The sequence below is a fragment of the Argiope bruennichi genome, chromosome 9 (genome assembly GCF_947563725.1).
Source record: "Argiope bruennichi chromosome 9, qqArgBrue1.1, whole genome shotgun sequence".
In the NCBI taxonomy this organism is placed as follows: Eukaryota; Metazoa; Arthropoda; class Arachnida; order Araneae; family Araneidae; genus Argiope; species Argiope bruennichi.
This window is the reverse complement of record NC_079159.1, coordinates 95848660-95876546: the sequence shown is the minus strand read 5'-3', so window position 1 is coordinate 95876546 and position 27887 is coordinate 95848660. Positions and strand designations below refer to the sequence as shown.

General features: G+C 30.9%; 1 protein-coding gene across 1 annotated transcript in view; it reads right to left on the bottom strand.

The window, feature by feature from the left end:
• Positions 1-3486: 3486 nt before the first annotated feature.
• The window catches only part of LOC129983617 (glomulin-like), a 28638-nt gene continuing 4237 nt past the window's right edge, over positions 3487-27887 (bottom strand). The window contains exon 2 of the mRNA XM_056093150.1: positions 3487-6466. Coding sequence (XP_055949125.1) covers positions 4690-6465 — 1776 coding nt within the window. The 5' untranslated portion in view covers position 6466 and the 3' untranslated portion in view covers positions 3487-4689. The remainder of the gene's footprint in view (positions 6467-27887) is intronic.

Here is a 27887-nt window from a genome sequence, read left to right as displayed (position 1 = left end):
AGGCAATAAATAAATAATAACAGGAAAAATTCTTATTATTTTTCTTAATCTTAAAAACTGTCTCCTCGCTTCGGGACCCCCTTTGTCGGAGCATTCTCCTAGTCACTTCAGGAATAGTTAGGGTTTGCTCTTGTGTTCGTGTAGTACTTGCGTAAATTATGCTAATAGTCAAGACCTTCAATTAACTGTAACAATCAGGAGTGGTCTCTCCGAAACTTTCTCGCATAATCGGATATAAAGGAGTTATCCCAGAGAACGCCTTGCATGGTAATGGTACAATCGTTACGAAATATTAACTTTCGGCATGAAATTAGCATTTTTACTGAATCTGTAGTGTCCTACTTGTCGTGTGTTTTATTGATCAATCCTTGGCATGTGGTTAATAGTATCCGAAAATCGAAGTTGAGTTTTAGATGCGTTTCTTCCCAATTAATTGAAACAAAAATTTGACACAAAACAGCACTTATAGTCACAAAATCCCATACCAAATTTGAGTTTTTGAATTATCGCGTTTACAGGTTTCTGAAAAAGCAGACCAAAAGATTGTCAACCCTTTGTTGTATTTGGCTCGAAATTTAACAGATGTCTACATTATAGATGATAAATTTGTGTACCGAATTTTATCTAACTAGCAGTCTTCGTTTCGTAACTATCGTGCTAACTTGTATTCGAACAGATGAACTTCCTTTGAACGACATTTACTCAAAATTTAATAGAAATCTGCCAATTTGGTGTAAAGACCGTATACCAAATTTCATATGTCTAGCTCAAAGCTATTTTTGAGTTATCTTTGTCACAGACAGACAGATATTTACCGAAACTTTATTTTTTGAACTAAGGGAAATCTAAAACGTGAAGATTTGAAAATTCGCCAAAATCAAAGGTTTAAATTTTTTGAAAATTACTATACTTTTTCTATACTACGTATATGAGAAAATAAAAATCAGGAATTGTTTCAGATTAGTATTGTTTTTCCATGAGTAATTCTCCCTTATATCGATATGAAGATACACCACGTTTCTCAGAAAAGTAGCGAATCGAAAAATAAACACTAGGGTAACTTTTCTAGATACTCGCAATTTTCGTCAAATAGGTTATGTTGTTGTGTTGTGACTTACGGCACTTTACAAGCCCGCTGACAGTTATCTGACAGCGAAATACCGAATGAGCATCTCTTGTTTTTTTCAATAGCTCCAACTAGGGCCAAGAGTACGACTTAATTACTCACACGTTACACCCCTTTTTACGGGGCGGACTTCATTCGTGTATTTCATTCACAGATCGTAATTTAGACTTGAATCAGAGAACGACCACCTCTGAACCAGTACCCTCAGTGGTATTACTCTCTACATGGGGGACTTTGTGACCACGACAGAGTTATACGTGCGCCAGCCACCACCCACACGGAGAGTTTTCGGCCGGGGGGGGGAGTTCGAACTCCGAACCCAAGAGATGCGAATCCAAAGCCCTCCGAACCAAGCTATCTCGGTCACTGATAATTCATAGTTAAGATTATCATCCAGATGGATACTATAGTTGTTTCAAAATGATCAATCGATGTACAGACGCAAAACACACGCACATTTAATAAATAACGACCATGACAGGAATTAATTAAATTCTTCATTAGTTAATAGATTTAGAGAGAATAATCTTTCGATTCCCAGATGAATAGAGTCGAAAAGAAAAAGCCATTACATTGTGAACAAGAAAAGAATTGTGGGAAAACTTTAACACTGGACTTATATAATTTTCTCTAAAGAGAAATAGGATCTTCAAACGATTCGAAAATTATGAGACCAGAGAAAACACGATAATCTCTGCCTCAAAGTGAGGGAGAAAGCTAGTGAGGACCAATCAATGATCTTTATTGGAAGACACAGCCTCTGAACAGATTATCGACAAAGCAGCAGTGTTTGGTTGTTCACATGATTGAGATTGGCCACAGTTAGATACATCACAACAATGAACTGTTGGCGTTTTTCAGTGGTATGAACAGTAATTATGTTACACGACTGATTAATAAAATTAAGACATTCTCTGAAAATAAGCTCTAATGCGTCATTTGGAGCTAAAATTAAGATAAAACTGTGTTTCATTTTCGGTGAAATAAGGTAAGCGAAATAATTTTCTTAATGCTTTTTTCCTGTTATTTATACTATATATTATACATCGGGCAACAATGTGCAGAACCTCTAGTTCTAGGATCGATAATCGGAACTAGGATCGATGCGGAACCCGATTCTATTAAAGATTTGTTGTGAATGCGGACTTCCTGCTGGCTCGTATCAATTAGCATAACATTGCTATGCGGTCGAAATGGGAGAACGGAATATTGAAGTCTTTTCATCTTATCGCGGTTCAAGATTAACCCTTATACTAACTGTCTATCAAAGAATACAATAATTTAAAATAAAAAGCAAAACAAAATCCCTTTAATTGACTCAAATTTTACATTTGCTTATCATTCTAAAATCTGAGTCAATTTGTGAAGTAGACTGAATAAGGACTCAAAATTATTTACTATGTTAAATGAAACTAGTAAAATATCTATGTATCTTGTTTTATTTTCTCCAAATTCTAAATTCGGCGTAAAATTTAGAATTTTTATAATACTTTTTTTTGTTATATACTGATCTTTCATTTTACAGATTTTTTTTTTTTAATATATGCATCAAGGGTTTTTTCAAATGCATTTGTCATTAAAAAGTTCGAACTTATTTTGACCATCTGACTTCTGTTTATTATTATATATATATATATTAGACAAAACCTCAGGGAAACACAGTAACAATTAGGGCTTGAAAATCACGTTTTAGCTCCTAACTTTTAGCATATTGCTATTATCGAAACACTTCAAATACATAAGTTGTTTGTCTAAATGAGGCACTAGTTTGTCTAATTGGGTTTGTTTTTCTATCTTCAATATTAAGAAAGTTATTGGGAAATAAAAATTTCAGCCTCCTTTGAGCTAGATGACCCATTTACGAACTCCTCCGAGATTTTTACATCAGATATAAACCTTTGAACGGAGAGTGGCTTGGGGTTCTAGGAACCATATGTGAAGAACTGAAATTTTTTTTGAAGTCGAATCATGAGAATCATTGCATTAGGGAGTCTTCCTATAGAAATCTACCTACAATTTGGGCCACTCATATCTTAAGATTTAATTTGCCAGAAATATCATGAAAATGCAACCATTTTCTCTTCATTCATTAACATATTTTTTTGTTACTTTCATAGGAAATTTTATTTGCGTATTCATATATTATTTGGAATTTTCATTCTTTGATTTTAATGAATTTCCACGCCAATCATTTTAATTGTAAGATCGGATTGTTTATTTTTTGTATAAAATACAAAAACAGAAAAAAGCATATATATTTTTTTTCTCTCTATGGGATAAAATAAACTCACAGCAGCCTCCAAGATTATTATTCAAAAGTCAACGAAGTATTACATTAAAACAATACATGGAAAAAGCAATGCATCGAAAAATTTTATTTTCAAAATACAATCAATTTACATACAGATAATGAATTACAAAAATTGACGAACACGGAAGAGACGCTTAACCATATCAAAAGTTAAAGGAACTTTGTCTAACACTCGCATCTTTTCAGAACTGGCACAAGCAGTTAGATCATATTTCCTTTTTAACTGTAACTAAAGAGTTGGCGCTGCAAGTAATTTCAAAACACAATTATTCAATATTATGAGATTGAATAAAAACACATTAGAAGAATTGACGATATGTGACTTCAATCATACGGGAAATTAAATGAACTTTTCCAAATATATCTTTGAGCAACAGTGCTGGAGCATTAGACATGATCTCATTTTAACTCCGCTGTCCATAAAATTCTTTTGTCACTTTTTGAGCTGCAAACGAAAATGATATCAACGTCGAAAATTGGACAAGATTCCTTCAATCATATCAAAAGATAACACCTATCATATACGGCCATTTCATGCCTTAACGGAGCATGGTTGTACAAACCAAACACAATTGGCACGATCCACTGAATATTCAACCTTTTCCGACTTCCCTCCATTTGGAGTAGGATAAGCATGCCCGTGAATATAAAAATCTGGCGGAGAGTAGATACTGGTGTTTATTTAGTTATGAGTCCTGACGTTCTCCACCTCACCCTCTACTTACCTTATGGACAAGATGGGAGATCCTAGTCTTGAAGAAGCCAATTCCACCCTAGCTCTTGTCGGAGATGGCTACGGCAAGACACTGAAGGCTAAGCACTCTGCAGTTCTTCACTACCGGGAATAAGCCCCTACCTGGGCTAGGCGTCCCATCAAACCAACTCATCTTAGATACTTATGTGTATGTGAAAGGGGAGGGGGGTGAGGTATTCTGCAGCAAGATGTGCACCGAGGAAACTGCAGTGACAGACAGTAAACAGATTTGCATAGCTTGATCTTAAATGACCAACCTAAACGGATGAGCTAGAAAATGGATCAAAAGTGACAGAGTAAAGGAGATTCGTCCAACATATTTTCCTGGAAATGACACGGGACGTTAAATTCAGCTGCAAACTGTGACAGTTCCATTATGGCGTTTTTGTATTTTTCTTTTTGTTTTATGCCAAGTACACTTTTCAGAATCTTTTGCTATTTGTTTGCAATACTTTCAAAAATACGATTATTTGATACATACAGAATGAATTCGACAAGTTAGGAAAGTTCACGAACACGAAACAAAATACTTTCAATCATATCAAAAGTCAAAAGAGCCTTTTCAAACAAATCCTTTTGGAACTCGGGAGGGACATTTGGCAACACTTCGTTGTTGACCGTGACTGTAGAGTTGATGCACCCTTTTGCTTTATTGCGAGCGTTCTCCTGATTGTCTTTGGCCACCTGTTTGTAATGCGCCCTTGATAAGTCAAGCCCTGTTGAGAGAGGTTCAAGAAATTTCTTCGATATATCGGGCAACAGATCCCAGACACCTGTTATATTTTTATCTTTAGAATCTCTTATAAGGAGATAACGGAGGAAATTCAGAGATGTCATTATTCTGTCACTGTGTTCCAAAATGTCCGTTTCCACACCTTCTTTAAGTACATACACTTTCTTCAAGAACAACTTCAAGTTTTTACCAAGTAAGTAGTTATCTGTTACGCTGCCATTCAAAAGTTCATTCAGGTAAGTTTTGTACAAATTGATAACAAGCCCTTCAGCACCTGAATGGTTCGTTGTGCACAACACTTGGTTGATTAAGTGATATCTACCCTTCCAGTCGCATTTGCCGATATAGGACAAAAACACTTGGACAGCCATTTTTCGATGAGTATCAATAGGGGAGAATATAGCAACATTCATCAAAAGTCTCGGAAATTCAGTAAAAACTCCAAGTTCTATATAATTATAAACAATCTCATATTCCTCCAGTCTGCTTAATAATGTCTGAGCTAGGTGAAGCCCTTTGAAAAGAACAAGATTTTGGTTCTTTTCCAAAAGTAAAGTGATGTATCTTAAATTCTTCATAAACAAATATCGGTGATTGTATACAAAAGGTTGGAAATCTAGTGCAATGTTTTCAACAAAGATTAAATAAGAAAGATTAGCCATTGCTAGCGATGGGACATTTTCTGAATCGTCAATATCTTCTCTCGTCTCATCATCCTTCTTAGTAAAAGCATTATTGAAAGCATTTTTAAGAGATGACTTTGAGGGGCTGGTTTCATATTTGAACAAATTAAAAACATTAGAGCACGTCTTGAATAAGCAGTGCACATAGCTCTCGCATAGTGTACGGATGGTACTTTTAGGTCGATTACTATCCAACTCGACATGCAAGTCCTGATACAAAAACGGTCTATCGAAGAGAATCAGAATAAATTTCTGCAAAATCTCCCTCTGATGCTCAACTCTATCTACATAATAATCCTCTTTCTTACTTAAGGTTTCGAAAGATACCTCTTCTACAAATGTATTAATAAATTTCAAATAGCTTGCCAAGACATAATTTGCGTCCATCACTGCTGGATCTGCATCAAGCAGCATTCTTTCATCTCCTTGGAGATCATTATCTTCTGGCAAAGATAATGTTTGAATGTGGGCATTCAGTGTGGACAGCACCCACTCTAAAGATTTACCTCTCTTACCAGGAACCTTTAACAAGGTGCGTTTCAGAGGTTCCAGCAAAAGTGAGAAATGGAAGTGATTTTTAAAGGAATCGGCATCTTCCATCAAAGCAACAATGACTTCTTTAGCTGAACCTCTATCGACAAGATCCAGAAGTATTTTACGGCAAATATCGACGTCGTCTTCATTCTCTACTAAATCTTTCGTCTTCAGGGTTAAACAAACCGTGTTTATGATGTTCCACACGTTGGTTTCGATGTAAGTATCATTTTCAGGATTTTTCAAGGTTTCAAGGACAGTATCAAATTTCCGTTCGGTGAGATTTCGCTCCAGTTCTACCTCAAAAGCAGTTTCTGTCTTCATCCTGAAATAGAAAAACAGAATAATCAATGAAATGAAATATTTAGTAAGAATTATTAATTCTCCAAAAGTTTGTCTATAATTTTTTTCTCTTATTTTCGTAAGGAAACTGAAAAATATACATAAATCAAATGAAGCATTAATAGCTTGTAAGCTTTAGAAATCCCAAACACTGAAATGAGTTTTGAGAAAAAAATATTATAAAATTCCAGGAAAGTTTTGTCACAATTCATTCATTTACTTTTTTACTAATAAATGATATGACAATGCTTTCATTCTGAGCACTGCTGCGCATATCAGCAAGTAACATATATATACATATGCATGGAACAAGATTCAATTTTTACTAATAAATTGAAACAACGAATCAGAACTGATGAATGATGTTGTCTTTATTTGTATAAGACCACAAATCTCTCAGCATAGAAAAATTAGCAAACGCAACACAAAAAGTCCCCCCATCTTTTTGCAAAGTTTGTAAAATTGAGACAGAAAGTATTATTTGTAAAGTGACGATGCAGGATAATACCACTATAGTTGAATACATGTAGAATGAAACTTGCGTGCTGCATAATGTAGAAAGTACAGGATGATCCAAAATGTAACTTACAAACTGCAAAGTTGGGAGGGTAAGAAAAGTGTAATTAAGCCAAAATCACAAATATATATGATTGAAAACGCCAAATAGATGAGCTAGTGGGCACTGTTCACCAGTGTTATAGTTGTATTTTAGTACTATTTATTCAAAGTTTTAGCTATGTACAAAATACATGAAATATTTTAAGAATTTTTAACTTTCTGAGTTATACAATTTAATAGTATATACGGTATATACGTTCGCGGTACTTCCAGTAATATGTATAAACCTTTTAGTTAAGAAAAAAAAAATGCATATGGCTGCACAAAACAGATATATATTTATGAAACGATCTAGAAACAACGCGCAAAACTAGTTTCTTTTTTTCTTTTCTTAATGTTAGGTAATATTATTTGTTGCATTTTAAGATGTCCCACCCTCGGTTTGCTAAATGATTTTTTTTTAAATTTCATCAAATGCAAATGAATTGGTATCTTCGAAGTTCGGGTTTTTTTTTTTAATTGAAGTGTATTAAAAAATTTTTTGTTAAAAATCAATGTTTTGCGGGAGTTTTCCTAACTTTAAACATGCTTTTTTCAAATGTTTTTCGTTAAATAGTACATTCAAACAATTTTGACATTATGAATTAAAAACAATGTGACATTTCTACAGAAAAAAAGTTATATATATATATATATATATATATATATATATATATATATATATATATATATATATATATATATATATATATAATTACAAATATTTAAAAAAAAACAACGTGAAAACTACTTAAAATTTACGCTTTAAAGGGAGCCTTAAAGCTGAAATAGCTCAGACCTGAAAGCATTCGATTAGATAATAAATTTCGATTAGATAAAGGCCGTATTGTTTTTCATTTATTGATAAATATTTTTAACTGAAGAATAGCAAGATAACAAATAGACAACAAAGCATCGAAAGCAAAACTAATACTTCAATTCAGAAACTGATTTATATAGTTCAGAAGTATGAATTATTCCTTGAATATCCTTGAACCCCATACTACCTTCAACCGAATCATAAAGTTACCTTAAATTGGTCTGTTAAGTGGTTAAATATAAATGTTCCAAGTGTATCCATGTGACAGTTATAAACTCAGGCATTTCATTCGTAATCTATTGGGTTTTTTGGAAAGTCCTCATCAATTTTCGTACTAACAAAGAAGCATATTCAATAATAATACACGATTTTATTTGATATTCATTTGTCATCTTTTAGGAAGTTCCATTATCCAATTCACATCGAATGTCCTGGGATTATGGTTAAAAAATAATTCAAGGGAATTTTGTAAAAAAAAATGTGAAGCCATATAAGGATAATGTGGAGATTAAGATAAGCCATTTCAGTCTAATTTGATGAATTTCGTTGATCAAAAACACGCATTATCCTGATGAAATCCTTCGTAGTGGTATTTTTAAACGAAATTCATTAATGGAAAGTGTATCTGGATGTACATTTAAACAAAATAATTTCAAAACACAAAGTTAGATAGATGAAATTTGGCTTCCGGTTTTGTCGCCAGAAGTGAATATTTGAATCAAATTTTGGTATTTATCCTTCAAGAATATCCACTATCAACCAACTTATGATACATAAATATGATAATTTAAAAAAATGCATTAAAAATGCTAAATTTTAGAAACAATTTATTCAAAACCAAAATTAATGATCCATACTTAATTTTAGATTGAATTCGTCAAAGGGTAGACTACTTGCTAGCCGATAAAAAATTTGTAAGGAGAACATGGGCACTGAGGCCTATAACCTTCTTTCCTTAATTATGCTTGGTAGCTGCATAACATAAAGATTATAACATAATAATTTATGCATGTCAATAAAATAACACAAAATTTGAAGGAAATAAGCTCTCAAATCTTCTCACTTACTATTTAATAAAGATAATCAAAGTCGTTTCATTTTTGAGTTGTTCCGTTTGCATGAAAGCGAATGTACTAACTGAGAGACGGTATATTCTTTGACAAATATGGTTCAAAATTTGATAAAAATCGACACTTTTTAGAGCTAAAACTGTGCAACAAATTTCACTTAGCTAAATAGTAAGGGTTTTGGTTATCATATTTTACATATTTGCGAACACACAAACGTACACCCTCTTCAGAGATTTGGTTTAAAATCTGATAGGAATTGACTCTTTAAGAGCTAAAATTATGCGCCAAATTTTATCTATCTACCTATTTACATTTTTTAGCCATAGCATTCATTTGTACTCGGATAGCCAGTATATCTGAGAATAGATTTCGTTCAAAATTTGAAAGAAATCTATGCATGTAGTGTAAAGGTTACATACCAAATTTCAGCTGTCAAGCTAAAAGCGTGTTTTTTGTTTTTGTTTTCTTTCTTTTTTTTTTTTTAAGTTATTACTTTCGCAAATAGCTAGAGATAATTCCATCTCCCTCCCCCTCCTCAACTCGGAAGGGTGGGAAACGCGGAGATGCGTTCAAAATGCTGTCGTCTAAAGTTTTTGAGAAATTACAATACTTTCTCTTTTTATATTTTGTGCACAAGAATTAAAATAATAAAAATGAAAAATACATATAGTAAAAAATTTATTTATAAAGCACATTTTAAACCTGTATTCTAGTGTTAACTAGACAAAAGGTCAACAATTTACATGTGATTGTAGAATGCTCGTGACACATAAATAAACCGAATTTTTTTTTTAAGTAATGAGATAAGATATTTTTTAAAGTGATAAGGTATTGCACATCTAATATTATCAATAGGATAGCCTAGACATTTTTTTGAAAGAAGATTTGTTGAATTGTTATTCCGAAATATCATAACGTGATAGCGCTTTATTTGTCTAACTTTATTTTATTTTTTAAATTTGAACTTATACAGCAGCGATAACACACTCACAAAAAAATTGCGTTTAATATAACTTCATTGAGAAGGAGTGCAAATCCAATAACTAAAAAAAAAAGAGTATTGCACAAAACATTCTTTAAAATATTTTTAAAATATATAAAAAATGACTTTTTTTTTAAAAAAACGCAAATGAAACTGGTATCGCTGAAAAACATCATTATTCATATGAGGCGTAATTATGCTTTTATGAAGTAGTATACCATACCGAAATAAACAATTAAAATTTTGATTATTTTTTACTAAAATTCTAAATTAAAATTACAAAAGAAAACCTATTTTTTGAGCACCTGTTACCAAAGAATAGCTATCTATCAAATTTGGTAGCTCAGTCTAAAGGTCTACAAAGAGGTCCTCTAGAGCACTTAAAGTGACTTTTCTCATACTGCATGTCACATGTGCCAGATAGTAAGCTAGCCTATATACATTATCATGTTAAAAAAGTTCAAAATTTTGATTTTATAAAAATTAAATGTTTTTAAAGGAAGAGTTACATTCAATCACTACTAAAAACTTCTACAGAGTTAATCTTAATGATCTGTTCCTATACAAGACTGAAAAAAAAGTTTTCTGAAAATATCGTTATAAAGTTAATATTAAAGATGAAAGAGCATATTAAGGTTCGCAACTCCAACGCGATTGTGGATTTGGGATGTCGAGAGAATATTTTTCATCTAATTTTACATTACTTGATCTGCTAAACTTTTATTTATTTTTTAAATCCGTCCATGGAGATTATGCAATATATAAAAGCAAAAACCAAATGAAAATAATAAAGATAAATATAAAAGGCGAAGAAACTGAAATAATGGAACACAAAATTAAGAGCACTCAAATTTAAATCCATCATTTAAATAAAACTATAAATCAACATAAATTCAAAATAAAAGGATGAAAATACATAGAATGAAAATAGTAAGTTTATAAAAATAAAAGAATTCCTTGAAGATTACGGTTTTATTATTTTTATTTTTCTCTCACCTTTAATCTTGTGAATGCGGTTTATTAAACATGTATAAAAAAATATCCCCCCCCCAAAAAAAAACAACAGATAACGCATTCTTATTCAGCGTTTTTTTTTTTTTTTTTGTTTTTTTTTCGTTCTCAGAAATATTGCGTATTCTGCATCATAAACTCATTTTTTGTGAGAAAAAAATGTTTACACCAGAAGAAAGAATGTAAAAGCAGGTAATGCCAAAAAAATTATGCCAAATAGAGGAAGATTACCGATTTTGTATTGAAAATTTAACCAATCGTTGCCATTGGCAAAAGAAAAATAATTAATAATTATTAAAAATTTTAATCATCACGTACCTTAGCGTAATATATACATAGATTATTTTTCATTTTTAAAATAAATTAGAATGCAAATAGGAATACCAATATGATGAATAAAATCATTTATGGCTAAACGAATACAGTAGCATAAAAATTTTAGAACACAAAATTACTCCCTTAATTTTTTGACAATCTGTTCTTTTGACACTTCAGGATTATTCAATGGAAATTTAAAAAAATATTTTCATGTGACTATCGTCTTTAACGATTGCATTAAAAGAAATAAAAAGCTAAACAATATCGCATTCTTTCTATTTAAAATTTAAATAAATAGAGTCATCATCTGTCAAGGATTGAAATATTTTCGACCCTAAGCAGTATATATTATACAATTCTTCTTTTAATAAATTGGTTGACTTAGTTTCACACATTTTTAATGATTTATTTTAATTCAGTCTCTTCATTTTCTTGACTTTGTGAAAATGCATTAATATTTATTTATCTATTATCACACCAGACTACTCAGCTTCTATATTTCTATATACAATTACAGAAGCAGAAGTTCAATGATTATAAATATTCTATTAACTAAGTGAAAGTAATGGGACTTGCTCAATTATACTTGATAAAATGCTATTATTATCTAATATTTTATAATTAACAGAATCTGTATTTTTTACTTTCTTATTTATTTCACAATTAGGAAAATAATCTTTTTAAATTCACCTTGCAACCCCTTCTCAGCCTAACGACTCTTACTATTTGCCCAGCTGAAATCCTCCACTGATCGTCCTAACACAGAATAAAAAGTTAGATCACAAGCGCATATAGTAAAGTGTAGCATTTAGCAGCTTATATAGATGACGTGCTTAGTGTCGCATGCGAGATCACTATGACGACACATGCAATGAAACCATTATATAAGTATTGCAATAAAATTTTTACTCTTAAATTTCAAAAATTACATATATTTTTTCTTCTATAATCGATTATCTGTAAATTTGTTTTCTGTTAAAAGGCATTACAGCGACGTTCTTCTATAAAACTGTCTAATAAATATCAATTACAATTACAAGCAAATTTTGCACATGAAAATAAATAAGCTGTAAAAAAGAATAGTTTTTAAGAAAATAATTTTGTTAGAGCACTAAAAAGACAGACACAGAATTATTTTTTTTATTCCTCAGTTTTATATTTTACTAGCCGCCTTTGGCGACCAGCCAGTTCGCCAATCTTAATGTTCGTTAAGATTTTAATAATTAAATATTTTATGCAATTCCTACTTTAATAGCTTTTTCATCAAAATATTTTAAAACTTCAAATTTTGAATAGTCAAATTTATTCATAATATTATAAAGGCCTTCAGTCATAACGTAATATGTATCTCTCTAATTTTCTGTTAGTTCTCATAGAATTTATGCTTTAAATTAAAGTGGAAAGGATTAATCTGCAACTAATATAATAATATTTTTTACTGAAACAAAGCATTTTTTTATAATATGATTACTGAAAACAGAGTCACTGAGCGTTTAAACTTTATGGGCAATAAAGAATATCTTTCTTAATTTATGTAATATCTCAAGAATTTGTCAACAAAATTTTCTCAGATTCATCATGAGCAGATCGATTAATTAACAATGTTTAATTTTAAATGCATCAAACACTAAGAAAATAAACAAAATTTTTTAAAATAATCGATCGAAAACAGGTTAAAAAAACTACTTAAAAAACAATGTACTTAAAACTATAAGCATATACAAAATATACATATATATAACTAACATAAATACAATTTAATTACAAAAGCACACAACGAACCTAAAAATAATTTAAATCAAGTCCGTATCCGTTGAAAATAGTTATCAACAATCTGAACAAAATGCGCATGCGTTAATTTTTCTATGCCAGTTGGGGTAACGTTTTGCAGATTAGAATTTTTTAATTTCCTTTAATCTGTTTTATTTTAATTCAAAAGTACTTAAGAATGAATCTGAAAGATCGATTAATTAACAATGTTTAATTTCAAACGCATCAAACATTAAGAAAATAAACAGAATCGTTTGAAATAATCGGCCGAAAAATGTTAAGCCTAACCTCATTAGCGTGGGGAAAAAAAACTGAAGCCTTACTCATTTGGCGGTGGGGAAAATGAAGATTTTTTTTGGCGAGAAAGTTAGTTTTTAATTAATAGTTAAAAATAAAAAAAGGGACCCTAGGTGTACATTCCCGACCTCCAAGGTATACATGTACCAAATTTGGTAGTTGAAGGTCAAACGGTCTGGCTTGAAGACCGCCAAAACACACACACACACACGCACGCACACAAACACATTGAGCTTTATTATAGATTAGCCTTCTTTGGTGCCCTGCTTATTGACTTTTTAATCAGGCCACCAAAGTAGTTTTATGATTTTAGTGATAAAGATCTGGCGTTGTCACGTGCTATTATTAAACGATAAATATGGAAGATTTTCATAAAATTTCATTTTGTTATTTAAAATGAATTTAAATTAATCAATCTTCTACAAAATACTACTAGTACCAATTAAAAAGTGTGAATGAAATAAAAGCATATGATATAAAAGCCGAAGTGAAAATTCTATTCCGCTATTAATGCCTCACCCTTACTCAAAATTAATTCCTCATTTTAACATAGGCAAAAGTTAAATAATAGGCACATGACAGAATATTATAATGGAAGAGCTTGAATTATATCAAAACATTAAATAGTTTATCTCGGGTAACGTATTAAATTTTAAAAAAATTATTAAAAAGTAAAAATAATAATCGTACAGAAATGTAATTGATACTTAAAAAACTATCTTTTGTGTTTTAAGATCATGCAAAAGCCATTTTTGTGTGATATGATATTTAACCACCTATGGAAAGATATGGTCATCAGTTTCCATAGGTATATTGCGATTACCCATCTGGCGATGTTTAAGAATATTTTCAAGTTCGAATTTACTTCTTGATTCCTTTTACTTCTTCTTTCCTCTGATCCAATGAAGTTTTTAGCGATAAAAGATTTCTAATAATACTTTGAAGCTCCATTAATTAGCGAAATGTTGACTCAAGTGCAAATTTATAGAGTTCGGTGTCGCGCCAAGCATGATAAAATATTGCTAACTGCCTCAAAACGCGCCAAATTACCATCTTGGATGGATAGAAGAAATAGTAACAAAGAATTTTTAGGGTTGTATTAAAAAATTGACAGAATAACATTTGGCGAGAAATCGCTTCAAAATAATTCAACTTTGGCCACTGGAAATTAATGAATCTTGAGTCTAGCTGAATTAAATGACACTATAAGAAGATTCAATGATGAAATAGACTGAAACTTTTCGTACAGCAATTTGTTTATATTTAACTTTTGCTATTCAATGATTACTAATAAGCGCGATTTCTGTGTGACAAACGTCAGCGTTTTGTATACAGATAGATAATTATTAAAATCATGGAGACTTGATGTCTATTTTTTCCAGATGGCGCCACTCTTCCGGAATCAAAATTTAATTAACTAAATCGACTGCCTGTTCATTTATTCCCGCAAATAAAATAATATAATAACACAAAAGATTACAGGATTTCAAAACTCGAGCTCATGAACGATGAATGAAAAACTGATAATTTCATTTTTTCGTACATGAAACAAGTTCAGTTAAAATAAAAGAGTAGGTATATATATACATATATATATAATATTAATTTTCAAAACAGCTATGAAATATTTATATTTTGCTTTTAAAAAAATTAAGAATAAAATATTCACATAAAATTTTAATAATTAAATAATTAAAAAATTCTATTTCTAAAAATTTTACTTCATGTTTTATTTGGATATAAGATTTTAAATTCTGTTGGGAAAGAACAAGAGTAAGCTTTGAAAATGCAATAAAACAGAACAAATAATTAGTTTACCATTGCAACTAATGACAACGATAAAAAAGAAATATATATATAAAAAAAGGAAACCTACCACTCATAATACATGTTTATAGCATCTGAAATCGCTCAAAAGAACAACTAAATTGAAACACGAGATGTTAAAGGTGAGTAATAAAGGCAAAACTGGCTCTTGCAAAACATCTCTACGGACAATTCAACTCTGTAGAGTCAGTCCACTGCCTCAGAATTTCGCAACACTGTGACGCGGGAAGAGAATTTGGGAATGGAAATGGGAGGGGGGGGGGAGATCCAGCAAGAGAAGCGACCCAGAGAAAATGAGCTGTTATTAATCAATAGTTCTTTTACTTCGAAGCCCGGACACGTGGTTCATTCACGTGATTTGGGTATGTCACGCAGTTCACGTGAAGCTGGAATTTCTTGATTTTCACTTTTTTTTTTTTTTTTTGCTTTCAAGTATATAGGCTCAAAACACAGCAGTTAATAAATGAATTATTTTTAAGCCATTTAATTCTCCAAATTGCAATACACCATGAAGATGCGAAAAAATCATATAAATATATATATATATATATATATATATATATATATATATATATATATATATATATATATATATATATATGATATTATGCACACTTTTATAAGTTTAATATTATTAAACTAAAATAATATTAAATATAAGTTTAAAATTATTAAACTAAAGTTTGATATTTATCAAACTAATTAATATGCAGTTTGTATATATATAGACCTGCACATTAATTAGTTTAATTATAAATATTCGACAAAAAAAAACAAATTCTTATAAATAGATGATGATGATGTGTCCGCGTTACCACGGAAAGGGGGTGCAACAGCTTCTGAGGGTAAAGAACCCTGAGCACCCGAGGGCAGAAGTATGACTTCTAGCTCATATGAAGACGACACTCACACACTCGCTTGCACAACCCCTTTTACAGGAGGAGCTCTTTCACACATCTCACAGATAGAACACAGGGGAAGAACAACCATGCCCAAACCAGGATACCCAGATCACGGGAAAGACGCGATAGCCCTAGGTCAGGACGCCGGCAATTCTTATAAATTAAAAACAAAAAAAGGCATATAAAATTAAAACAATTAAGAAGGTTTAATAGAAACAGTCTTTTAAAAATATTTTTTTATTATGAAAACAAAACATACATAAGTTTTTATTGTTATTTTACTTACGTTCTGCTTTTAATTTTTAGTTTCTGTTTCATTATTAAAAATACTAGAGCATTCAGAAATTCAATTTTTCTAAAATTTATTCTTATTTTTCTCTTGGTCCAATTTCTTCCAGATAAACAATTATCTATAAATTAATGACAAATTGAACTTAGTTTCATTCCAAAACTATATAAAATCCTAACCCTTTGGTTTAATTGCGATACCATTACAAACGGGCAATAAGAGGCGTTAAAATTAGCATACTGGTAAAAAGCCTTTAACTAAAAAGTGTGGGGTTTTTTGAAAAGTTATTTTTTTTTTCAATTTCAGAGTCAAATATGAAGTTCGTTGTATTTTAAATACATTACATAATCAGTATATGATAAAAAAAGAATTGTAATTTCATCAATAAAAAATTATGTGAATGTTTAGATGATGATTCAGCAGATAAAAAAATATCAAAGTCTTCGCCTTTTCTCACCCACATACTTCCGTCTAAAGTGCAATTAGTCCAATAATGCTCATTTAAGAATAGATGTCAAATAATATGTGCAATAAATAATTTGCAGTGCATTGAAATAATTAATAATAATTGATAAATAATAAATAGATCGTCTTCTCACTAAAGAAAATCAATATTCAATGAACCGGGTGAGTTTCTATAGCGGCCAAAACGATTGAAAACAAAACTCAAACATCTGATGAGAAAGCGAACGAAAAAAAAAAAAAAGTACAAATAACGAAGGGGAATGATATAAGAACAAAATATGAAACGAATGTGAAAAAATATATCTGCGCCTCAAACTGTATTTGTTCTGATTGCACTTCTATTATCGATCGAAATTCAAAAGGTGAAATGGTTGTTTCTTTTACTTCAAATCAATAATTCAGTTGTGTACGCAGATAGGTTTTTATGTGTTATTGGGACCAACCACGACCTGTGTCTTTCTTGCTTGTTGATTTATTTTATTTCTTCTATTTTCCTTTCCACTGTCTCCCCCCTCCCCCAATCTTCGTTGAATACAGAATTTTCAAACGAAATAGAATCGAGAATCGAACTCTCATAGTGGAAATGTAAACAAATGAGATAAAAACGAAAATGCAGCTTTAAAAAATAATTTCAAGGATTCCTGCAGCTCTACAGCCTTATTGGACGAACCACCACAGATGGTATGGTACAATCTGGATTATGGGACACATACATCAGGTCTGCGGAGTATAGTTCTCCTTCTTCGAAACATCAGGCTATAGATTTTCGAAGAATCCTATTCGAACGACAACGAAGCAACTCATTTGCTACTTTCTAAACAACGGTGGGATTTTTTTTTTTTTTTTTTTTTATTGGCTGATCGGTAAATATATCTGAATGTCGAAGACATCAAACTCCACCATGACAGTTGTTACGCATTCTTGCTTTAAATATTTTCCAGAATCGTCAAATAACGCAGCGGACAATGTTCAATTCCATGGCAATATCGGTTAGTTTTCCCCAATCTTTGAAATTGCCAATAATTATCTGAATAATATTGAGAAGTTTATCGAAAATTACAAACTCGTCAATTTAAATGTTTCCAGAAAAAAAAAAAAATCTAAGAATAACAACTGTCTACACATGTAAATCACCAGTCAGCGTTGTCATGTGATGACCAAAGAAAAATGGATCCACTCGTCTTTGTAATTCACACTTTTCCAAATTTACACATTTTTCTTTGTTTTGTCTTGTGGTTGCTAAGGATGTTTTATTTGGCTTAGTTTTTTGGTTTCTCTATTTCTTCCTCGCATACTCTGCAATAAAGGTCTTATATCTCTCCCCTCGAATAAAATTGTGAACCTTAAATAAGGCTACGAATGTCTAGTATGACATTGGCAAAGAAGTTACGAATTATAAATCACTACTGTATTAAATATATCGAGAGAATATGCACTTTACATGCTTTTTTTCAGACCTATTTCAACCAAAATTTAACACAGGTATCATAAGGTGGCCTACCGAATTTCATTAATTTAATTCATTGTGTTTATGAGTACTGTGTTTTCATTAATAGGAAAGCACAGACCAAAAGACGGTCCAACCTTTGACAGATCTGGATTACAATCTAATACAGATCTACATTTTAAAAACTAAATCTATGTACATGGCTCTTTATATTTTGAAATCATCGAGTTAACTTATATTTCAGCATCAGACAGGCATTTCCGTTGAATGGCGTTGGCTCAAAATTGATAAAAATTTACAAATTTGATCTGAAATCCATATACTATATTTTATCCGTCTATCTCAAAACGCTTTTGAGTTATCATGTTCTATGACGTAATACGAATGCTCGCGCATGTCTGTGTGTTTCGAGTTCAGAAAAGTCTAAAAGGTGGGGATTCATCAAAATTCGATTTTTTTTTTTTTGATGATGATTGCAATATGTCACTTTTTGTGTATCTATCCAGGAAATAATAACGGTTCCTTCTTTATCGGATAAAACTCATGCAAAGCAAAATAATATTTAAAATCTATAACTATATCTGACTGTTCTTAAACTTAAGAGCTTCGCATAATCAGATCTAAAATTTGTGAAAAAAACTTTATGTGATGGAATTTTGTAACTATTTTTCCAGAAAATAACACGGCATCTGAAAATGCAAAATAGCTTTAAAACGCATGTAAACGCAAATATAAAAAAGTCTATGTAACTTCCCATAAAATAGATTTAGAAACAAAATTCTAACGATTTTATAAAGAAACCTATACAAACATTAAAAATATTAAATATTAGAAAAATTAATAATTTGCAAAAATATCGACTTGCTAGTTAGTTACCTACGATTATTAGTACAAAATTAGATTAAAGAAATTGGGCGAATATGTTCATTTAACTGATCCTGTTGCAGCGAAGTTTTTAATTTCTAAAATATATATCATTTTCCTCTTATGTAACATTATTTTGGTTGAAGCAGAGTGCAGGTTTGAAGACATAGACGAGACGTTGCATTTTTAATTCTCTTTAATATTCGTCTCGGGAAAGCAATTTATTTACAAGCAGACGCAGCGCGGCACAAAAGAAAAAGTAAGAAAGATGCTAAAAACAAATGATCACTAGTCTTATATAACATAGGATTTCAGGCCACGCGCCAATTCAATACACATGGTGACCTTTGACACCTATTCAAGGGCATCGAATGGATCACTTTCATTTGAGACGTACTGATGGCGCATTAGTTTTATAAAGGAATTAATTAAACCGAAAGTGGAATTGGATCACGAAATAAGAGAATATTTTAGAATGGAATTACTATGGGCTAAATTAAGATAAAATCTTGGAAATTAATTAAATTGAAATTAGAATTAAAATATCATTATATAATTCGCTTTTCCAAGGAGAAAGCAAATGAAGAACTGACGATAATGATCGAGTTAAATCAAAGTATTGTTATTGAAAGGTAAGAAGTATTACAACTCAAATATTTAATAAATTTGGAATGCACTATATTGATTAATGATTTTTTAATATTTGTTTTTCCCTAAAATTTATGAAATTTACTGACAAAATTGAATTTTAGTTTTAAAAAATTGAAATTACTTGGTAAATTAAGGACGTTTTCATAGTGTTTTCATCCAACCAACATGGGATAAGCTTGTTTCTCATTAGTGTTCTAAACTCTAGGTTACATGATGAACTAGAACACACGTTTAACTAAAACTGCATAATAATTGCAAAAAAAAAAAAAAAAAAAAAAAACCCGAAGGGGGAGGGGGTTTTTACATTTTGATCATTTTTATAAACATTTATAATACAAACATTAAATTAAGATATTAAAATGTATATTATCCCGCTAAATGCTTCATAAAAGAAATATTATCTATTAAAAGAAATCTATAAAAGAAATATTATATGTAAAAAAATAACGAAAATATTAAAATGCAAATGGTTCATATTTTTTTCCCTTTTTTTTTTTTAATTTTTATTTTATTATTTTTGAAAGGTGGAATATGTGACATTTGGGTTTCTTGAATCGAAGGTGCCGTTGGAGATCACTTTAACTATCCTAAATAATAAAATGAATTATATACATACATAACCTCGCTACAACGGCAAGTACGAGAAAAATTGAAAAAATATGTATTCTTCCTTTTTTTTTTTTTTTTTTCCCTAAAAAGAAATGAAAGAGCATGAAAAAAAAAGGGGGGGGTAACATTTTTTCTTTTTCTTTTTTATCAAATAGCAATTGAGACACCTGTTTGAAAGATAACATTCGTTGCGCAAACGTCCTAATTTCCAACAACGCGATAGAAGTATTACTCTTTTTATAAAAGTAGGACGTGACTTAGTGTCGCTCCCTTTTTCATTAATGTACTAACGCTGCAGAGGGCCAATTACTAAACTGATGGTGGTGTTTTGAAAGGAGAAATGACGGCGTAATGAATTTAATCTCTTGTTTTACCACTAAAACTTTTTTTCTTTACTGGTTACATTTAAAAAGAAAAACGCGTTTAATTTTTGTACACATTTTGGATTGTTGCGTGCCAATATACATTTGTCGTAGACACGCATTTTGGTTAAAAGTTATTTATTATGTTGTCGTTAATTTTCCGATTATTTAAAAAGAACTATCACAGTATAAGATCGTTGTTTAGATGATGACTAGAAGATTCGAAACCATGAACTTGTCATTTATCTTTAGATGATTTTAATTATTAATTAATGATAATCAAAACATCATCACTGTCCTTTTTTTTCAATTCTTTCTATTGTTCAAATTTCGTTTCGGTTGAAAAAAGTATATCTGATTATAATTGAAGTCTGGAACCAAAACTATTGAAAACATTTTCAGGTAGATAGTTTTCTATATTTTAAATTATACATGCATCTAATAAAATTGTCCTGGAATTCTTTACTTTTTTTAAGGGAGGGATGCTTACACATTCACAACTAATTTTAATGCTACTTAATTGATGAAACTAATAAAACTAAAGCATTTGAATATTCTTATTGTTCTTTACTTAGTTTTCAAAAGAAATATTAAACCATCAAATGTCTTTATAAGTTGCAAATCGAAATTTTTAAGCCTACGAATTTTTTACGAATTTTACGAAATTTTATACGAATACGAATTTTTATAACATAGTTTAAAATATTTCGGCAAAATTCAAATTTTAAGGAATAGATTTTTTTTTTTCATTTTAATATTTATTTGTGTTCTATAATAATTTTTATGTAATATATTTTTTTATAATAAATTTTAGGGAAAAACAAATATTAAAAAATCATCAGTCAATATAGCGCATTCCAAATTTATTAAATACTAGCCGCCTTTGGCGACCAGCCGGTTCGCCAGTATTATCGCTCGCTACCCTTTCCAATTAAATATTTTAAGTAACTGGTCTCTTAATAGATTCCCAAACAAAACATTTTTAATCTTCAAATTTTGATAGTCATACCAAACTTATACTGTTGTTTAGATCGTTTCGTTCAATTTACTATATATATTTTGCTAATTTGTTGTCATTTCCGGTAAAACTTCAACTTTAATTTTAAGTGGAAATGATGAAATTTCAATTAATATAAAGATATTTTTTAATAAAACCAAGCGTTTTATTTTATTTATCATCTTTATTGTTATTTATTTATTATTATTATTATTGAATATGAGTATTGCTAACAGAATGTCTCGGTATTTAAGTCTTATGTGAACTACAAAATATTTTTCATAATTTATGTAATATCTCAAAGAATAATTCAACAAAAATTTCTCAGATTCAGCATAAAATTCAGTTTTTAGTTTTGCTTTCAAAAGGATTGAAATGAAATCAATAATAATATTTTGTTCCGGCCTATAAATATATTTCAAAAATTATGAAGTCTAAATTTAATGCAGTAAGGTATCAGATTCTGAGAAATATTCTGGACACACCAAATTTTAAAAAAATGAATGAATGTTTCTATTTTCCACTATCAACTAAGACTTGTTTATGAAGTTTTGAATGTTAAAAATTTAGAAAAACTCAACATTTTAATAATCTTAGGCCAATTAATCTTGAGAAACCTGTGCGCTGATTGGCGCATTTTCTTTGAAACGATCGATGGAAAATCTAAAATTATCCTTTTTTTATTGAATAGTGATATTCAAATTTTCATAATTCAGTCAGTTTAAGTGATTGATTTAGTTGATTGGAAATTAACTCTTTTTATTTAAAATATTAGTGTTTCAAGAACATTTTGCTAATCGTGATTTCCACAGCAGAAGCTTTATGTAAAATCAAGAATTTGTTATTTATTAGAGCATTTATTGAATCAAGTTACATAAAACACAATCATTTTCCATTTAGACCATTTTAGCAGATATGTATCTTACTAAAGGTTTATAAATTAGCTGTGTGGCCCTGATTTGAATGGATATCCTGTTCATATTAAACAAAACTTGCCTTAAAATAAAAATGATTTATTGGATTAATAATATAGAGAGTGTAAAAGATTATAAAATAATTTTTCTTGAATTTATTTTTTAGAAAAAATAATATTTCATATTTGTTTCATTTCCTGCAGACGTGTGCCGAAAATTATATTTTTGCAGATTTCATTTCCAAAAAGATTTAATTTCTTTTTAATTGGAGCTTTAATCAATGTGATGGCAACACTTTGAAAAAAGCTAATTTTTTCCCATGAATGCGAAACGTGTTCGTGCAGCTTAAATTTTATTTTTATTTTGTACGAAAAAAATTGTTGAAAAATATAGTTAAAATATTTATTTAAAAATTCATTAAAAATAGAAATTTAATTTTAAGGTTAAAACATTGGTATCATTTAAAAGATAAATTTTTGATCTTTAACTTCATGTAAAAATCTTTTTTGTGCGGTAATATTTTCGGAGGTTATAGCAGAAATACGCCAAAATTTCACTTAATTTTTAAATAAATAAAATTCTAATTATAAATTCGAAAAAATAACCCCGAAGTGCACATTCCCGGCCTCCAAGGTATACACGTGCCAAATTTGGTAGCTGTAGGTTGAATGGTCTGGCCTGTAGAGCACGCGCGCGCACACACACACACACACACACACACACACACACACACACACACACACACACACACACACACACACACACACACACACACACACACACACACACACACACATTGAGCTTTATTATAAGTATAGATTTGAGTTGTAATACTTCTTACCTTTCAATAACAATAACGTCCAAAAGTTATGATCTTTTGAGTTCATTACTTCAGTTGAATCTTCCGCAAATAAATAATATAAAAACACGAATTTACGCATTCTGAATTTTGAAGCTCTGATGTGTTATTATTAATATTCAAAAATTATTAATGCGCACATAAGTAATCTTCAAATCAATCGATAAGTTTCATTAAGTATGGAAGCATCTGCAAAATTGTTGCAAAACTGATGAGCGTATTTTTTAATTAACTGTAACACTATTGCAATGTTGGTCTGAATATTAAGTTACAGTTCCTGCAAATATTTTACTTTCATTTCTAAGCCTGCCCAATAGGCAATTAGCAGTCTATCTACCTAAGGAGGGGAGGGAGAAAAAAAAAACCCAGCTCTTTAATTTTATTTGCATTTTATTTTGATTTCATATTGCAATATTAATATGTGTGAGTGTGAATTAGTGTGTGTGTGTGTGGGATGGATGGACGGGCGGACGGACGCGTGTGTGTGTGTGTGTGTGTGTGAGAGAGAGAGAGAGAGAGAGAAATTCAAACTAAAAGAAAAATAATTGGGGAAGCTTCGAGCTGTTTTTTACATTGTTCGAAGATTTATTCATTGGTCTGTTCCAACCAAAAAAAAGAAAAAAATACTTTTTGTATTTCAATGGATTATGAAAATACTCATTTTAATTAAAAAAAAACATTAAGTTAAAAATGAGTTCAAAGTTTACATTAAGCTAAATTCCTTTACATTTAATTATTTAAGAATAACAACTATTAAAAAATCGATTTAAACATCAGCTATTTTCTAACTCAATCAAAATTCAATCAATAAAAATAATACAAGGTAAGATAATACGAATTAAAATATCTCCACAGTTTTACAATTTTTATATATTCTTTGTTTTGTGAAAAACTTAGTTATTTCAGAATGTTCTGAAACAAACTTTAAATTCTTCTCGCACAATTTTACAATTTGCCTATGTTTTTTTGCTTTGCAAGCAACTTAGTTCTTTCAGAATGTTCTGAAACAAACTTTACATTCTTTTAGAAAAGCTTTAATGCTGTCTTGATATCTTTTTTTTAACTTTCTACTACAAGAATTAAGAAGAAATTTTTCTTAAATCTTTACTCCATTCGCTTACTGCTTTAGGATGTTTCTTAGCAAAAAGGTTTAAATAGTTCAATCACTCCTAACGCTAAAGAATGTTATGGAATTGTGATCTTTAAATTATCGCTCGCACCATTGGAAAAGCGAGTTGGAACTTAATTATCTATCCCAAATAAGATTAAAGACATGCCCTAAGTCTTAACTAGCACTATGCACATTTTTAATTTTGGTAGAGAACTGGAAAAGAAAACACGTTTAATTACGAGAACATGCATTTTCAAACATGATGTCTCCTATACAATTTAAAATAGAGCGCGACAAACAATAACCGATGGGTTTCCACTTTCAGAAGCTGAATGAAGTTGGTGCAATTTCTAATAGAAATTTAATCATTCGAATGAATGTATTGCTGGCAATGTATAAACCCGGTGTTATACAGAATATTTAGGTAATGAAACAATCAATGCCTTTCTACACTCATGTCCAAAATTAAGGTCACAAAAAGGTTTTTCAAAGTAATTCTAAATGGCTACCAGTAAAATTTAAACAAATTATATTTTCTATATTGTGAAGGACCAGCAACACGATATTAACCTTTGTTGTGGGAAAATTTTTTATTTAACATTAGTTTTCGAGGAACTATTGAAAGTAGACCGTTTGGGCATCTGGGATCTTTGTCTGAAATTTTGTGAATATTGAATTAAAACAAAAAAAATTAACATGTTTCCAGTGAAAATGAGTTCTCATAATCGTTTAGACGATTCATTGAGATGGAGAACCGTCGGCAGGCTTGAAGCTGGGCAGTCTCAAGCGGAGGTGGCTCGGTGATTACAAGTGGTACCGAAAGTGGTATCCATGCTATGGAATCAATTCCAAACAAGTGGTACTGTAACCAGGAAGGCCGGCCAAGGCCGTCACAGAACGAAGACACCTGCACAGGATTGCTATTTTGCATTAAGCGCACGACGGCATAAGCTGACAACGGCTCCTCAACTTGCTCTTGACCTTGCTGCTGCGTCTGGAAAAAGAATTTCCAGACAAATAGTATACAGACGTCTAGCAGAGAGTGCCCTTTATGCCCGGTGACAAGTTGAGTGCGTCCCTTTGACTGCATCCAACAGAAAAACCCGGTTCTTGTGGGGCCTAACACAGCAGTCTTGGGCACAGCAAGAATGGCGGTGTGTTCTTTTCAGTGATGAGTCGAGATTTACCACATAGAGTTACATTCGTCGAATCTTCATCTGGAGAGAGCGAGGAACTCGCTATCATCCCTCCTACGTAAAAGAAATCGACAGATTTTATGGCAGAGGAATCCTTGTCTGGGATGGCATAATGTTGGGCAGTCGTACACCACTGCACGTCTTCGATGCGGGTACTGTCAATGCACATCGCTGTAGAGATGAGATCCTCAAAGCCTATGTGAGGTTGTTCCGGGGTGCTTTTGGCCGAGACTTCACATTTATGGACGATAATGTGCGTCCACACAGAGCCCAGATCTTTGATGTTTTTCCTGAGGAAGAGGATATTCGACGTATGGACTGATCCTCGAGGTCTCCGGATCACAATCCTATTGTACATGTTTGGGATGGTCTCGGAAGAGCCATTGCACAGCGTAACCCTCCTCCTAATACCCTCCAAGAGTTAAAAGCCGCGCTTTTGGAAGAATGGGCTTTGTTGCCCCAAGCATTTATTGACACCTTCATAAACAGTATGAAAACTCGTTGTGAAGCCTGTATAGCAGTGCCCAGTGGTCACACTCCGTATTAGACAGGCTTTTCCCGAGATAAATGCTTTAACTCTGATTCATAATGTAACACTTTTTAATATACCCTGTTTCTCAATTCCCAATTAAAATCTTTTCCATGTTGTTATGTGTCTATGTTCTTTCTTCCATTGTAGTGTACCTCTGAGCCAAATTTCGTGGCAACATAGTGAATAGTTTTCCATTTTTCTCAGATTTTATGTTTGTGACCTTAATTTTGGACATGAGTGTACATTCAGAGTAATATTATATTTATCTTCCCTAAATAATATATATCTAAGCATACTAAACTCTATATAAGAAAAGTATTAAAAAAGAAACATGGAAAGGTTTTATTGAAATAATATACATTCTATAGAACAGCAAATGCTATTTCGGTAAAATAGTGGAAGGGTGTTAATAATGAGGCAATAGTAAATTTGATTTTATTAACATCATTTACCAACACATAATAAGCAGTTTGGGTTTGAAAAAAAAAAGCACTATTATTTTGTATTTTAGAAGTTTATTGTGGAGTCATCATTCACTTTGCTCTTAGTAGCGTAACAGCAAAAATGTATAAGTGCTTTGAGCGCCAAACTTAACAGGCGTCATGAAGCCAACATTTTAATGCGTTTATAACACTTTTTAAAGACAAATATGATGGAAAGGTGAATAAACGACACCATTCCCTACGCTCTTCCCATTTTCTATTGGACTGGACACATAACTGGAAAGGAGAATATTAAATTCTGCTCCAGACATCATCTATTATCTTTATGAAATTCCTTCCATTTCCATACAAAACAGTATAAGTTATATAATTAGTGGAACAAACAAGTAATACGACATATCAACCTTTCCACATATGGGGAAATTCATAACTACCATAGGCCATCGAGCTCAGGAGACTTCCCGAATAATGAAGGGGGAAGGGGGGGGAGAGTGGGAAATACATCGTTTATTATTATTATTACATATACTAGAGATTTTATTTTAAAGAACTGGTGAATTAAACCTCACTCTCGGAATTTGAATTTTCTCTTTTCAAGCCAAAATGGATTAGATGATGATGTATTCGAATAGAAAGGATATAGTTATTGCTTAACATATAAATAATTTTGTGTAAAAAAAATTTCACAATTAGTTTTGAAGACTGGAAAAACAATACAAAAATTATAGAACACGGAAAAAAGTACCAAAAACAAACACAACATAAAAAAGGACACTATTCTAAAAAGCAAATCTTGGAGAAAAATTTATTCCGCAAATTTATATAAAAGAAGCGAAATATTCCAAATTTAATGAAAATTTTGGATTTTTGTATAAGTTACTATACATGGATAATAACAAAATTCAAGTAAAGAGTGATTTATTTATACGAACCAATCAAAATAACTTATTAAAAGAGTTTAATGAAGAATATGCATTAATTTAGTTTGTATGTGCATTTGAATTAGAAGAAAAAGATTACAATATTCCAGGAAAATTCTTTAAAAAAAATTATCCTTTTTCTTTTCAATTG